The sequence below is a fragment of the Squalius cephalus genome (assembly GCF_949319135.1).
Source record: "Squalius cephalus genome assembly, chromosome: 20".
Lineage (NCBI taxonomy): Eukaryota > Metazoa > Chordata > Actinopteri > Cypriniformes > Leuciscidae > Squalius > Squalius cephalus.
In genome coordinates, this window is record NC_137141.1 from 5,619,095 (window position 1) to 5,635,452 (window position 16,358).

At 36.9% G+C, this 16,358-nt stretch overlaps 1 protein-coding gene across 1 annotated transcript in view; it reads left to right on the plus strand.

Annotated features, from left to right (window-relative positions):
- The window catches only part of nol10 (nucleolar protein 10), a 42,728-nt gene that overhangs the window by 25,215 nt on the left and 1,155 nt on the right, over nucleotides 1–16,358 (plus strand). Inside the window, exons 15-20 of the mRNA XM_079853697.1 lie at nucleotides 4,423–4,502; nucleotides 4,623–4,721; nucleotides 5,838–5,924; nucleotides 6,032–6,199; nucleotides 9,887–10,197; nucleotides 14,489–14,591. Coding sequence (XP_079709823.1) covers nucleotides 4,423–4,502; nucleotides 4,623–4,721; nucleotides 5,838–5,924; nucleotides 6,032–6,199; nucleotides 9,887–10,197; nucleotides 14,489–14,591 — 848 coding nt within the window. The remainder of the gene's footprint in view (nucleotides 1–4,422; nucleotides 4,503–4,622; nucleotides 4,722–5,837; nucleotides 5,925–6,031; nucleotides 6,200–9,886; nucleotides 10,198–14,488; nucleotides 14,592–16,358) is intronic.

The following is a 16,358-nucleotide window of genomic DNA, read 5'->3' on the forward strand; positions in this document are numbered from 1 at the left end:
GTTCATTTTATGAAGTATATTTAAGTAATTTTCAAGTATATTTTTAAAGTATACTTTATGTTGTAAGTATACTAATAATGTGTACTTGTAGTAAACGTGTGTACTATTTCAATACTGCTTGGGACTAAATAGGCCCACTTTTAGTATTTTTAGTATTTGTAAGAGTAAACTAAGTACACAACTAGTTTTCTCATTTGTAATGCATCTGTACTACAAGTGAACTTATAAGTATACTAGTAGTTTACTATTTTAATACAAGTAGTACATTTTTTAGTTTATGAAAGTACAAACTGATGTGTGCTCTCAGTAAACTACTAGTTTCGTAGTTTATACTACAAGTATACTTGTAAGTTTTCTTTAATTGAACATAACGTTATACTTATAGTTTACTATTTATATATTATTTTTGCACTTGAAAAATACCTTTAACTGTTCTTTAATTTTAAAAACATTTTATTAGCTTCATGCATCCTTTTTTAATCAACACTTGAATGTCAGTAAGTTTCATAAAGAAAGGCAACATTTTAAACAAAAAAGTAGAATTAGAGTAAATTGCTATACACTACCAGTGGACTAGCCTACACAAAAATTCAGATATGCAGAATTAGAAACATATCTGTTTTATATCAATATTCTAATCAATATTTTCAAACAATGTAAGTTTCATAAGACTGTATATGAAAAACTATGTAAAAAAAGTATATTTAATTGACTACTCAATCAAAAGAGTTAACACAACTACAAGACAAGTATACTTTGAATTCTTAATTATTCTTTTAAGTATATCTGGATCAAAAGATTGAGTTCAAGTACAGGCCAAATATACCTGGGCCCGTATTCATAAATAATCTAATGCAAAGAGTAGCTCCTAGTGACAAAATTCTAAGAAAATTCTTAGAAATGTGGGCGTTTACTCTTAAAATTAAAGAAAAAATCCCAGTAAAGAAAAAAGTAATTCAGAAAGCATCTTAACCCTTAAAAGAAGTCTTAAGGTCAAAATTGTAAGGAGTACGGACGAGGACTTTTCAGAGGCTGAAGAGATTCTTTAGCAGAGGAGAACATGGCAGAAAGACGAAGAGGGAGAAAAAATGTGTTGCAGACAATGGATGACAGTGAGTTAATAAGACGCTATAGATTAGATCGTGCAGGGATCATGTTTGTGACTGATCTTAGAGACGCGCTAACATCTCCGACACAGTGCAGAAATGCCATAGCGCCAGAAATGAAAGTAATCACTACATTACGATATTTGGCAACTGGGAAAATGCAACAATGCAGCAGTGTGTAATGTACACAGTCACATGTCATTTCAAAGTGAAGGCTTAGAATAGACCCTATACTTTTCACTCTTTTTTTCCTTCTTGGACAACCAGCCAATCACAGTCTTCAAAAGATTGTGTCATACATAGCAACGGGGTCAGCCCCGCCTCCTCACTAAGATGAAAGTTTTTGTCTTTTCCTTGCTCAGAGTTGCTCTCAGATTGGCCCCGAATCGCTCTTAAGCTAAGACTCTTATGTAAAAGTTTTTAAGCTAAATTAAAGGACAAGTTCGGTATTTTACACTTAAAGCCCTGTTTTCAGATCGTTTCTGATGAAATAGAACAGTTAAGATTTCGGTTTAAAATTTTAAAATTTAAAATTTTCGGTTTCTGGGGTAGCACCCCCCCACCTCCACAATGGCTGCATAGGTTCACTGGAACAATCCTTCCTAAAACGCATTAAACAAAAATTGCAGCAAAAGATGCATAGTGCACCTATGCAGCCATTGTGGAGGTGGGGGGGTGCTACCATAGAAACCGAAAATTCTCGGGACAGCAACATGTGTCCAAATTTCAATCTTAACCATTCTATTTCATCAGAAACGATCTGTAAACAGGGCTTTAAGTGTAAAATACCGAACTTGTCCTTTAAGAGTTTTCTGAGAGGATTCTTAGAATCTTTATGAATACGGGCCCTGGACTTTTCTCTCAGTATAAATCAAGTACATAAAAAGTAGACTGAAAGTATACTTTCTTATTTTAAGTTTAAAAGAAGTATACTAAGTGTGAAAAACACCAAGCTTACATTAGCTACTTCTACTATTCCCCACCAATTCACAAGCACAAGAGAAAAAGTATTTTGTACTTACATTTAATACCCCTGGAACTCAATGGAAGTTGTTTGAAGATCATAGTTGGTAGTGTTGTCATAACCAGTCAACTGAACCAACAATCTTTTCACAAAACTGACAAAACCTCGTCAAACTGTCAAAATCCATCAACATTCCGTGCATGAGCTACTTTCTGACATCATATCTGAATATCAAAATACATGATAGAAACATTTTGTTAAACCACTTACAAGTGTTATGTTTACAACACCATTGACTACACTATTGAAACAATTACTTTTTATTACAACTGTACATGAATAAATAGGCCATTTGGCCCTGGACTAATAGGGTATTCTATTTGTCCATTCTATTGGCTCTATTCTATTTTGAAGACTTGTGCTGGCTGCACAAGTCTAATTTAAGGCTCTCACAAATAAATAGTATGGGTATATTATACATTTTCTGAGTCATCAGAGTGCCTTGAGTATTGAAGTTGTTGAGTTTTGTGTCCATGTTGTTCTTTCATGCCACAGGGATAAAAGAAAGCATACAGTTTAGGCGGAAATTGTGAAAAAATGTGTGTTATTTCTGGTTTAAAGAAGTCTTGTGACCTCTGTGTTTGTCAGACAGATTCAGTACTGGGCTTAAATGAAAGCCTAAAAGGTCCCCTTTCCAACGATACCAAGCACCATATTATAGAATATTGATAATATCCTTAGCATGAGCCTAAACCAGATATACACCAGATTTCAAAAACGGAATTTATTTTAGGGGGTTAGTAACTTCATGAGCTGAAAAAAGTGATTTCGCTACCACCCCTGCACTGCTATAGTGATTTTTCTAATACTAGGGGTGTATACCTTGCCAAATAACAATGATAGCATTTGCCCCCCCGTTGATACCGATGGACCAAATTTGGGGCCCTGGCTCATGGACTAACAGAACCAGAAAACATATGCTGCAGGGAGATAGACGTTTATATACTGTCTATGGAGAAAGAGGTATTAATTTATTTACATTTGTAATTGCTGCAAAAAATGATTCGTGACATAAAACTGTCTGACGTTGTTTGTTGAGACATCCTATGACGACGACAATAAATAGCTTTAGACGCATTTGTTGTTGAACTGGCTGACATCGATTGAAATGACTATTTGCTCAAAAATCATAAAATACACTTACTTCTTCTGGAGGTGACGTTGGATCGCGAACAGTAGGCAACGATCCACACTTGAGGATTAACTTTGACCCTCGTTCACTAAACAGTCAGTCAGAAAATGATTCGCGCAAACATAAACGTATTTAGGAAGTTTAAGTGGCTCCTTTTCTTCATAAATAAAATCCATCCGCTGTGTTTTCAGTGGCTCTGATGTCAGTGAAGACTACTATGTCCATTCTTACATGCCACAACAGAACACCGGCTGTCGTTGAAACAATGGCGATGGTGTACAGATCACCGAGGGCGGGGTAACCACAGTGTCAATCAAACCACGTCGGTGGGGCTTGCGCAATTCTACGTCACAGTGAGAGCAATCTTAGAACAGCTCGTTCTGAGACAGTGCTTATGATTTATTGAGATTGTAAAAAAAAACACTGGGTGGATTTTTATCATTCTAGGGTGGTTTTGCTCACACACTGCCAACACACATTTGTGTTCAAACACCATGTAAAAGTGAATTTTGCATAATAGGTGCCCTTTAATATTCAGTAACATTATCAATTTTACTGCACTGACACTGTCGGATGAGAACAAAATTTGAACTGAACTGAGATAACACTAACTTTTCTACGTCGACACTTGTTGAACTGAATTTAATCAACGAGCTGAATAATGTCACTTGTTTTCTGTAGAGCTGCTTTACAGATGAAATTGAATTTTTTTTAGAATTGATGAACTTTAACATTAACTGCGAAATTTTCGAAAATTAACCGATTTTCGGAACAATGTATTGTTCAAAGCACTATGTAACTTGTCTGAATGTCAGTGCATTAAAGTATTAAACCAATTTTGCTCAACTAATACTTCATAATTTTTGCTGACTGACCTTTAATTAACTGATGTCAAGGTGATTTTTAATGGACGTAAGTCAGTTCTGCTGAACTTTACACAGAAAGCAGAGGAACCACAAGTGGAGTTCATCACATTAACTATTAATGTTCCACTAACCACAAACACACGCAAAGTGGCACAATACTAGTCTTCATTTTGAACAATGTCTTTATAGTTTGTATTACTTTGATATTAGTGCATTAAATCTGTGCATTAAAAGTGTCCAAACCCCCCAAAAATGAATGAATTCCTGTAATTGAGCTTGTTTCCCCCCTCTAAGGTCTGACGCATCTGATTGGTTCGGCTCTTCTCAGGGCCTACATGCACGGCTTCTTCATGGACATCAGGCTCTACCACAAGGTGCAGTGGCATTTGTGCATGTTCTCTAAAAGACATCTTTTAAATGGTTAAATGATGATACATGTTTGATTGCTGTGCTTCTTTGATTGCTGTGATACATGTTTGATTGCTGTTCTGTAGGTAAAGACCATGGCGAACCCGTTCGCCTATGAGGAGTACCGTAAGGACCGAATCCGACAGAAGATCGATGAGTCCAGAGCTCAGAGAGTCCAGCTCAAGGTAACGCTTGTTGCCACATTCACGCTGTCTGCATGTCTGACTGCTTATCTCAGCTGTGAGTAAACGTGGCAGATGAAGGATGACTGAAAGAAAGCTTGTTACAGAAAAGTTAACGCTTTATTTTAGTGTCATTGTTACAGTGTAATTATATATTTAAGTACTTAGTGATATTAATTAACTACATGGACTTACTATAGGGTTAGGGTAGGATTAGGGTTAGGTTGAGGGTTAGTTGCATTTAATTATGCATAATTTACTGTTATTACTATGGTAAGTACATGTTACATATGTAACAAGGACACTGTAAAATAAAGTGTTACCCAGATAAAGTGTAATCCAGAATTTTTTTTTTTTGCAACTTCTGACCCCTGAATGGTTAAAATAATTTTAGTAATCAATAAGCTTACCCAATTAATTAAAAACATGAAAGTTAAACAATTTAACAATTTATCAAAACTGGAACAAAAAATTGCATTTTTAGGACCCTATAAAATACATTTTATTTTTTTAATACCGTTTTAATGGTTTAATTAAATTTGAAAAAAATCATAGAACTTTTACAATTTAAGATTTCACTACATTTTTATTTTTTTTTATTTTTACAATAATAGAGCCCTATAAAATGTTTTTGAATTTTCAGAAAACCTGTTGTTGTCTTTTTCTGGATTTATGATTTAATGCAAATGTATTAGCTAAAACAGTTGTAATCAAATTTAGGCATAAAACATAAACAATTTAATTATTTTTTTATAATTAAACAAAAATTAAACGATTCCTTTTGAAATTTGTGTGATTATTCCTTTAACAAGCTTGAGGATATGTAGTTGACGAAACTGTGGCGCTCATTCACACAACAGAGATGTGCAGATTTTAATATCAATAGTCTTTCTGCATTTTTATATATTCACAGACACTCGATCTGATTGTGTACAGCCTTACTTTTTATTTATTCATCCAAAATGAGCCAAACCCGTGGCATTCCGTGATCCATTCTTATGACTGGATTCCTCATGGCTGAGATCATAGAGCCCTAGGCTGAGTGAATGTTTCTAATTCCTCAGAGTCTGTTATCGTCAATGCTTTGACTGTCATTCTCTCGCTCTTATCTCTAAACAGAAGCTGCCTAAGGTCAATAAGGAACTGGCCTTGAAACTCATGGAGGAGAGTGAGCTTCCAAGCAAGAAGAGGAAGAAAAAGGCCAATGTGGGCAATGTCTCTTTCACACTGGTTTACTATAGAAATATTTTAGTCATCTTTTAAATCTTTTGTCTCTTTTTCTAAATTTGCTATCATCTTTTTGTCTTTCCAAGGCCGTAGACAATCTCCTGATGGACGACCGCTTCAAGGTGATGTTCGAGAACCCGGATTACCAGGTGGATGAGCGGAGCGAGGAGTATCGTCTGCTGAACCCCATCGTGTCTAAAGTGGGAGAGAAGCGGAGGAAGAAACTCAGCCAGCTGGTTCAGCAAGAGGAGCAGGTACACAACAGCATCACTTTAATCCAGCACTTTTTACAGCTCTGTTCCAAAACCCAAGGACTATTTTAATGTGTCCCAAAATCTGTTTGAAAAGATAGGCGTCATTATGCTGCCTAATAACATATAAGGTCATTTTGGCCAGATTCTTAGGCAGTATCGCATGCATCCAGCTTAGAGAAGACAATTACAGTGGGGAAAAAAATACATGAATAAAATTTAAATAAAAAATGACAATTATAAAATATAGCTGCAAGCAGCAATTATCGGGGCCAAGCAGAACAAGATGACAACACGTGTCAGACCAACTGCAACAATGAGAAAAGTTTGGCGTCAATATGTCAAGGCATTGCAGAGATAAAGCCTGAATAGTCTTTTTGGCCACATGCCTCAACTTTGCTGCTGCGCTATACGAAAACGGTTTCGTCTATCGACACGAAATCCATAACTTTTAGTCGGCACCGTCTGGAGATGATGCGATTCGATTTTGGTGAAAATCAGATATACGGTGTAGGAGGAGTTCGAAAAAGTAGGTTTTGAATGAAAATCAAGATGGCGGACAGGAAGTTCGGCCAAATAAGGAAAATACTGAGTTTCGTAACGATACGTTCATGCTTTCATAAAATACAGCATTTTAGCACATAATTCAAAATGGCCGCCAGCCAAAATGGCTGATCTGGGAAAATTCAGCATGACGCCCTGAATCTAACGAGACCACTTTTTGTTTCAGCAAAAACATAAATTTTTCATATCTCCGGACCAGTAGGTGTCTCTGCTCCGAAACGCTGCATGTAGCCTCAGGTCATGCTTGTGATGACCTGTACCAAGTTTGGTCTGAATCCGATAAAGCGTTGCGGAGATACAGCCTTGCGTCTGTTTTCGCGAGCGCTACGTAAAATTTGTTCGTGGGTTTATCGAAAAAGGTTTGACGAATCAACTTGAATTCCATAACTTTTTGTCGGCATGGTCTGTAGATGATCTGATTTAATTTCGTGAAAATCGGAGTAACGGCCTAGGAGGAGTTCGAAAAAGTAGGTTTTTCAGAAAATTCAAAATGGCGGAAAAATTTCCATGACGGAAAATGACGTCATAGGGTGCAAGCGTATCGTCTTGAGCTTTTTTTTTTTCGTCTTGAATTTTGTTGATAGGCCATGTGGTTCAAAAGTTATTAGCATAAACATGAGTGCAACTTTGGACAGTTGGTGGCGCTAGAGGGATTGAGTTGGAGACTCCAAATTTGCTATGGTGACAGGTCAGACTGTCCTCTATCAGTGTGCCAAATTGCACAACTTTCCCGCAAGTGGTTCTATGGGCTGCCATAGAAGCCCAGTCAGAAAAATGAAGAATAATAATAAGAACGGGAACAGATACAATAGGTGCCTCCGCACCTTCGGTGCTTGGCCCCTAATTAGTGCTGTCAATTGATTTAAAAAAATTAACTAATTAATCGCGCATTTTTCTGTAATTAATCGCGATTAACTGCACCTAACATTAAAATTTCTCATATTTTATTGTCATAATTTCACACTGAATCTCCAAATTAATGTAGAAACAACATAAAGACTGTATATTTTAAATACTTGTTTACTGGCATCTTTTGGTATCAATGGTATCACTGATACCAACACTGCTATGTCTCTTTTTTCTCAATTTTAGCTATTCAGCATTACTGTATGAGAGCTATGAAAGCTATCAATTTAAAAAAAAAAAAGTAGGCTTTACAAAATACAACAACTTTTAATTTGTGAACTTCAAACAATCTTCACATAAACCCATGTCACATTTACCTGCCCTTCAATATACCAGGGCTCAGTTTTTTCTGTTTTCACACACAAACCTTCTCATGCTTAAATGGGCAAGGCTTAAAGGAGTTAAGTTTAAACACAGACAGCAGCGTGTGCTGTTCAGGTCTTACCTGCGCTCGCGGGTGATGACGGCGTAAATGACTGCTCATATGACACTCGCAAACAAAGTTTACAAAGAGTGACTGTTTTGTCCCCGTTTTTTATTGTAATGTATTGGGAAGCCAGAATACGCATCCATCGACAGAAACATACATTAGTGGAACGATCTGTCTGTTTTATGCGTTATTTTCAACAAACCTATATTATAGATGCGTCATCAGATTTGAGATGAACAGCGGTGCAAGTGCGTGCCAAACGCACTACTGTTTAGAAGTTTGGAGTTGATCTCTTTTGCTCCGCAAGGCTGCATTTATTTAATCCAAAATACAGTAAACACCACAATATGGTGTAAAATATTATTAGAATTTATAATAACGGTTGTTTTCTTTGTGAATATATTGTAAAATGTAATTCATTCCTGAGATCAAAGCTGAATTTTCAGCATCATTACTCCAGTCTTCAGTGTCACATGATCCTTAAAAAATCAGTGCTGATTTCTAATCATTTCTGCTTAATATTTTAGTGGAAATCATCTTTTTTATGATTCTTTGAATAATAATAATAAAAAAAAAGGTTCAAATGAACAGCTTTTATTTGACATTTTTTGATAACAATGTAATTTAATTCAATGCATTCTTGCTGAGTAAAAGTATTAATTTCTTAATGACTCCAAACTTTTGAACGGTAGTGTAGTGTTGCAGGCCATATTATTTATGTAGGATATCCATGCAAAACGAGATGAGCGCTGAGTGACAGCACACCAAAGCTCCGGCTGTATTGTTGTGAATGATCAGATTGATTGAATGGTTCAGCGCGAGCTCTCTGACTGTCACTGCACCCTCACAAACTCTCTCGTTGTGATGAGGGAAGCTGTCAGTGCTGCACAATAAACCTCTGATTTAGACCGTGTCTACCCTGCATGATTATAATGGTGCTCAATGACAGTCAGTGGGTGAGCTGGCGCTGAACAAAACACTGACGTTTCTTATCAAGTAAAACATGCATGTTTGTGGCAGGCTGCTTAAACTTTCCTCATTGGGACTGTTTTGTAGACACAACAAGGCTTATGACCTCTGATTTATCATTGCATTTATGCACTTAAAGGGATAGTTCACCCAAAAATGAAAATGTTGTCATCATTTACTCACCCTCATGTTGATCCAAACCTGTATGAGTTTCTTTCTCCTGCTGAACACAAAAGAAGATATTTTGAAGAATGTCAGTAAGCAAACAGTTGAAGGTAGCCGTTGACTTCCATAGTAGGAAATAAAAAATACTATGGAAGTTAATGGGAACCATCAATTGTTTGGTCACTGACATTTATCAGTATCATAATGGAAAAAAAGGTCGTCAACCAAATTTTGTGTTTCATAATTTTTTTAATGAAATGAACAATTTCAATTTACAGAAATGTTTTTAATGTATACTTTTTTTTTTGTATTAGTTAGCCATAATAACCCTGAAAAACAACAGCGTTTCTAAAGCTAAAAATGAAAAAGGAAACGCATAATATTAAATAAAAATAATTAAAAATATGAATAAAAACTACACCAGTTATTTGTGATTTTAGTATCACTACTGAATAAAAACTACAGTAGTATCTCAGTGATAATAAAATAACACTGGTGTTGAAAATGCAGGTCACAAGGAACAGAGATAACGTCTTCTGATTTGTGGGAGATACATATAACACTACTATAATAATAATAATAAATAATAACTGTAAATATAATAATATAACAAGTAGAGCATAAACCCTCTCTCAAACCCGTGGTCTCACTTGCAGGATGGCGAGGAGGAGGAGGTGGAAGGCCGAGGCTCAGAGGAGGAGGAGAGCTCTGATGATGACGATAAGAGTTGGGTGGAGGAGGTGAGGGTTCAGCGGCGTCTCTTACGGGCCGAGGAGCGAGAGCGCAACTTCATTCAGAGGAAAGAGAAGAGGCAACAGGACCGAGACACCAACTTACAGAGTTCAGATCCAGCCGGGAACAACCAGCGGGAGCGGCAGAACCAGAGCCAGCCTCGATTCTACCAGATCAAAGCAGGAGAGGAGTTTCGCAGCTTCAGTGACGTTTCCCACAAGCAGAAGATGCAGAAGTAAGTCACCTGTTCTCATAGATACATTTTAAAAACATTTATAGCACCACATTTTGGAAAATTAAGTCCACCTTCAGCTTAAAGAAGACCTATTATGCTTTTTTCACATGTTCATCTTTCTTTAGAGTGTTTAATGTTGTTGTTTGAGCATGAAAAATCTCTGCATAGTTTCAAAGCACAAAGTCCCTCCAGCGGGAGTTCTTCTCTACATCAGTGTCAGTGTTTCTGAACTCCTGAAACGCCTCCATTGTAGTCTTGAGTTTCTTCCGGGAACACGTCACAATATTCCCCATTTAAATAATTAATACACAGAATAAAGGGGCGGGGCCTTGTTGAGTTAGTTAGTAATGTGTTAGTTAGTCACACTTGAAGCACTTGACCAATCACAACACACTGATCCAGCCAACCAATCAGAGCACAGTGTGCTTTTCAAGAGGAGGAGCTTCATAGAGACAGGAACTAAACAGAGCGTTACTGACAGACTGGGAAGAGAGGAGCTGCAACAATGGAGAATATGAGAAAAATAATGTGTTTTTTGAGTTCTAGTAGAGCACATAAACAAAGTCAAGACTTTAAAAAAGGGCATAATAGGTTGTTTTTAAAGACGGATTGCTTAAAGGGAAGGGACTAGTGTTGTCAAAAATATCAGTTTGATGCATATAGATTCTGAATATTTGAAACGCTTTTATTTATTAGGGGTGTAACAATATGCTAATATCACGATTTGATTCGATTCACAATTCTTCTAACAAAGCCAAAATAGAGTTAAAATGGTGCTTTTTTTATTATTTCTTCTAAGACATAGGATCAATGTGTACATGCTGTAATGAAACTATTAAAACAACTATACTCGCACTCCTGTCCTACCCTCATTTGACACTCAGTGGGTGGTTTATTGACAGGTAACACATGTTGACTCAGGGCCACATATAAATGAGCGTGCCAAATATAGAGAGCATGTCCTTCTGAACCTCCTAATGGCCTTTAAAGTGCTAGACAATTGGGTAACACTTTACTTGAAGGGGTGTGCATAAGACTGACATGACACCTTCATAGGGTTGCAAAATTATGGGAATTTTCAAAGATGGAAACTTTCCATGGGAATTAATGGGAATTTAAGGGAATTAACAGGAATTTATGGGAATAAACGGGAATAAACTGGGAATTTTCAAAGTTGAGGGTTGGCTCTTCATAGGGAACTTAAATATAGTTGAGGAAAGTATATTTTAGCATAATCTTGACTAAAACAAACAGATGCCATTCAAATACACTTGAATATCCATGCCATTCCTCAATCACATGCACTTAGCACACTGCTTACTGCATGGCTATTGAGACCAAACCCCCTACTGGCACTGTGCATGCCTCCATCACACGTACAGAAGCCCAAAGCACAAGACTATTGAAGGCACACATTTGAGCCTGTGGACTAAACAAAGTGAAGTAAGTTTTGATGATATTATGGGGAAATATATTTATTAAATGTTTAAATTGCAAATATCACATGCAAATGTATTCATCTAGTAGATAGCAAGCTGATAAGTTAGATGCTAAATAAGCTAGTATAACTTTATTTACCACATAAGTAGGGCTGGGCGCTATGACGGTATATATCGTTACCGCGGAAGAAAATGTCAACCGTAACAGATTTTTTTATTCCGTGTATACCGCAACATGTAAATAAGTAGGCGTGGTTAACTTGCGTGCAGCGTGCGTGAGACTGAGACACTGATATTTGTCAAAGAAACATGAAGAAAGACCAAGAGGATCCACAAAAGGAATTACGTTTTCAAAATTAAGGTGATATTTTCGGGGGGGAAGGCGCAGAAGTCAACTAGAGCAGTGCAGCACACTGAAAGTTTAGAGAGACGCACATGCTCGCAACGGGGCTTACTTGACAACAAGTTCATTTATCAATATTCTAACGAATAGAAATAACCTTAAATAATGTATCTATCCGTCTCTTATGTGTACAGTTACTTTCAGAGTGGTTGCCGTGGTAATGAATATTTCCAAAATTCCCCAGCTTAACTTCCCATGGAAATTTACCGGAAACTTTCCGGAAATTTACCGGAAACTTTCCGGAAATTTACCGGAAATTTTCCGCCCCTTTGCAACCCTACACCTTCATAATAATGACATGACACGTCATGAATATGAAGGTGGTTTTGAAGGAGGAGGCCATTATAACTGTCATGAATATATTTCTAACCACTTTGTTTTTTTGTTTTTTTTTTAGTTCTAAAATAATTTGACAGTATTAACACTTAATGACATTTTAATAATGACGTGTCATGTCATGATTATGAAGGTGTCATGTCAGTCTTATTCACAACACTTCAAGTAAAGTGTTACCCAATTGTCTGATGCTCCCAGACTTGGTTTTTACATGATTAACCATTTGCACCTACCCTAGCACGTTTTTGACATATTAAAGTCAACATGACATCAAAATTCAATCTATTTGCATTATACATATTCATAGTCTTATTGTGAATGATTCTTAAATGTACATTATTATAAAGAAAAAGACTAGATAACGTCACCTAGGCCGCTTAGGGTCATGCTAACGTTAATACTTTCACACTTTCTTCAGTTATTGAAAAACTGTTGATTTAATTACCTTGAACACGCATGAAAATCATTGAGACCTTTGATTCAAAATATATGTGGATATTGTACCAAAAATATACATTTAAATAAAAATATTAAAAATAAACATTAAATTAGGGCTGTCACAATTCCTTGATTAAATTTGAGTACTCGATTTAAAACAATTAACCCGTGTCGAGTAACCGGCAAAATACCGGAAGTGGCTCAGTACACTTCCTGAATGTAGTCGAACAAAACTTAAGTCTGAACACAGCAGACAACAGAAGCATTTAGAACTAACAAACACTAGTAAATACTTAAAGGGTTACTTCAGGATTTAGCATTAAGCTTTGTATTAGTAGAAAACCTGTAGTATTTTCGAATTACCATGCTTTCCCCCCTCATATCCCCCTGAGAGGAGAGATTTATGTATTTTTTGTCTGGAAAAAATCCTCCGATGACGCAAAAATCGTCATTTTGCGTCATCGGAGGATTTTCTGTCCAGAGGCTAAAGACTACAGCCAGTAGAAGGCGTTGTTCCGCATGTTTTCAGCCCGCCCATACAGGGTGGGATCTCACTTACAGAATGTACACAGTATCAGCCGTCTTTCTTTGGAAGCTAAGCTAGCATGCTCTTGTTCTGTGGAGAAAGCTGAATAATAGGAGAAAGCTGAGTAAGTAGGGGTTACCATCTTCCTTTTCCCGGACTTGTCCGGCGAGCGAGACTGTTAAAAATGTCCGGGATTCGGCTTTTGCTTTCTGCGGTCGCCATTCACTGTTTACATGCACACCTCTCGTTTCAATCTAACTGAATTCATTCCGATTGGTGAATCTGAATGTAGTGTTTACATGAACGCTAAACAAGTGATCGGTTGATGTGCGTTTTACCCTTGCTAAGAAAATTCCCGCTCCTCCGTGAGAGATGCGAGACCCGGCGCGTCTCAGTAATGACGCCACCGGCCTCGCGCCGTTCTTCCGGCCGTCAGCCTCGTCCTGATCGCCACAGTAAACATGATGAATGGCGACTGTAGAACGCAAAAGCCGAATCCCGGACATTTTGGGCGATCTCTAGAGATCCCTGGCAAACTCATCACGTAGGCTAAGTAAGCCTTGATGTTTTCAACTGAGCACTCTTACCGGTAGGCGTGGCCTCCTAAGGCAGCGAAGCAAGTGCATTCTGGGAGTTGTTGTCTTTCATCCACATAAGCCAAAAATACATTTTCTGGCTTTTCTCAGTCTAGAAAGCTCCAAATTCAAAAATTTCTTCACATTTCTTCTACTTAAATGACCTATTTTAAATACACATTCATCTTTCCAGAGGTGAAGTATCCCTTTAAAGCGCATGAGACTGTCAAGTAGTGTTACAATAACACTCACACATACACACATACACACACTCGCTCTTAGGTCTTTGCTTTTGTCAATTTACTTACCACAAAACAACCCGATTACTCTTTTAATCGTCAAAATAATTGACTGATTACTCGATTACCAAAAGTATCGCTAGTGACAGCCCTACATTACATATAAGGTATAAGATCAAATTGGTACAGAATCAACTTTGTGTTGCTGCGCTCCGGTGCGATTTTGTGCCGTTGTGCCCCATTACTTGAGACGTTCTTTGTTTGTTGGCAATTTTTATGTCTTTTGCTCAATCGCTGTTAGATGAAAGTTGAACACTATGTTTGCCGTCACACAGGACATCTCTGGAGGAGCGACTGCAGCGGGAGGAGAGATCAGGGATGCTAAACCTCAGCGACGCAGCGGTTGGAAGCAAACAGCTCACTTTCACTCTCAAGAAGGTAAGCATGATGATGACAACCTATCCCAGCTGCCACCTGTGCAGACTAACGCTTTATATCACGTGTTTGAACTCAACTGATGCATCATCCAGATCAGCTGAGTTGCAGAGCACTGAAAGTGTGTTAATATGGGTGAATTTTCTTTAATGAACAGTTGTGATGTTGTAATCCTAGAAATTTCTGAACGAGTAAAAACAGATGACAGATTTATTCAAACAATTACATAAACCATTACTTACAGGTTTGCTGAAAACCTTTTCATTTAACCCGGACCTAGTCATATGTTTGTTTCTCGCTCTTCCTCCCTCTTTTGTTAAATGAAGATGATGGTGTGGTAAAATTGGGTCAGACACATTCCCAGCTCAGATTCCTGCTGACTCACACCATAGACAGAAGAATGGCTTCAGTATGCCCTGAAATTCTCACCTTTGTTTTCTGTCCTTTGACCGCTCGCACGCCCATTTAATTCCCATTCTCCTCCTCTCTGTCAGACACAGTATTCAGTCAAGTCACTTTGTTGGATGTTCCTGGAAATATTTTTGTAATCGGTCAGTAATCTGAGGTCATCTGACCCTTACAAAATCTAAACATACATGATTGTTCTTTGCATTAAAGGAATGAATTAGGGATGCACAAAATATCGGCCACCTTATCGGTATCAGCCGATATATGTTCAGTTTTAATGTTATCGGAAATAATCCATTATTACATTTTCTTATTTGGTCGATATGTTAAAAAATGATAAATAATGGATTATTTCCTTCAGCTGAGACACTTCAGATGCGCACTGTTCGCCATGATGGTTTTGAATATCTTGAAATATGATAGAAATCACTTCAAAAAAGGAAAATACAGTAAAGTGCAACACGTGCAGCGCAAGTCTGTCATATAGGCTACTTAAAATTATAGTGAGAACATTATAATTGTGTGTTTGGGATGTGGATTTTAATGGTGAGACTTTTGTTTTTGTAATCAAGCTCTCAAAATTATATCAAAATTTGGATTTAGATTTATCGGCCGATATATCGGTTATCGGCTTTCAAATATAAAGAATTATCGTATCGGCCAAAATTTTCATGTCGGTGCATCCCTAGAATTAATAAATGAATTATTTTTTAACTGTTCACTCACATGCTAATAGATTTTTCAATGGAACACCGAACAAAAGTATCTTCACAGAGATATTTTCCATAGAACGACAACAAACTGTCAAGCACCAATTAAAATACTCTGACTCATGCACTCTGACTCATCCATCTCTACTAAAGTCATGTAATAACCTTCTGTAATTGTTCAGTGATTATCTACACCTTCTGCTGTTGCTCTCAAATTAATATGACACAGTTATCGTTCAAAGTTTGAGGTCAGAAAGATTTTTTTAAAGAGATTAATTCACATTAAATGTGACAGTAAAAAATATGTTAGAAAAGATTTATTTTAAACTTTCTATTCTTTGGATAATCTTGAGAAAAATATATCATGGTTTCTGCAAAATCTGTTCTACATTGATAATAATCAGAAATGTTTTTTGAGCATCAAATCCTCATATTAGTGTGATTTCTGAAGGGTCATGTGACACTGAAGACTGGAGTAATGATGCTGGAAATTCAGCTTTGATCACAGGAATAAATTATTTTTTTCTAAAAGTTATAAATAATATAAATAAAAAATAAATTACTACAATATATTTTAAAATGTATTTTAGAAAACGGTTATTTTAAAATGTAATAATACTCCACAATACCTGTTTAAGAGACTTCTCAGAAA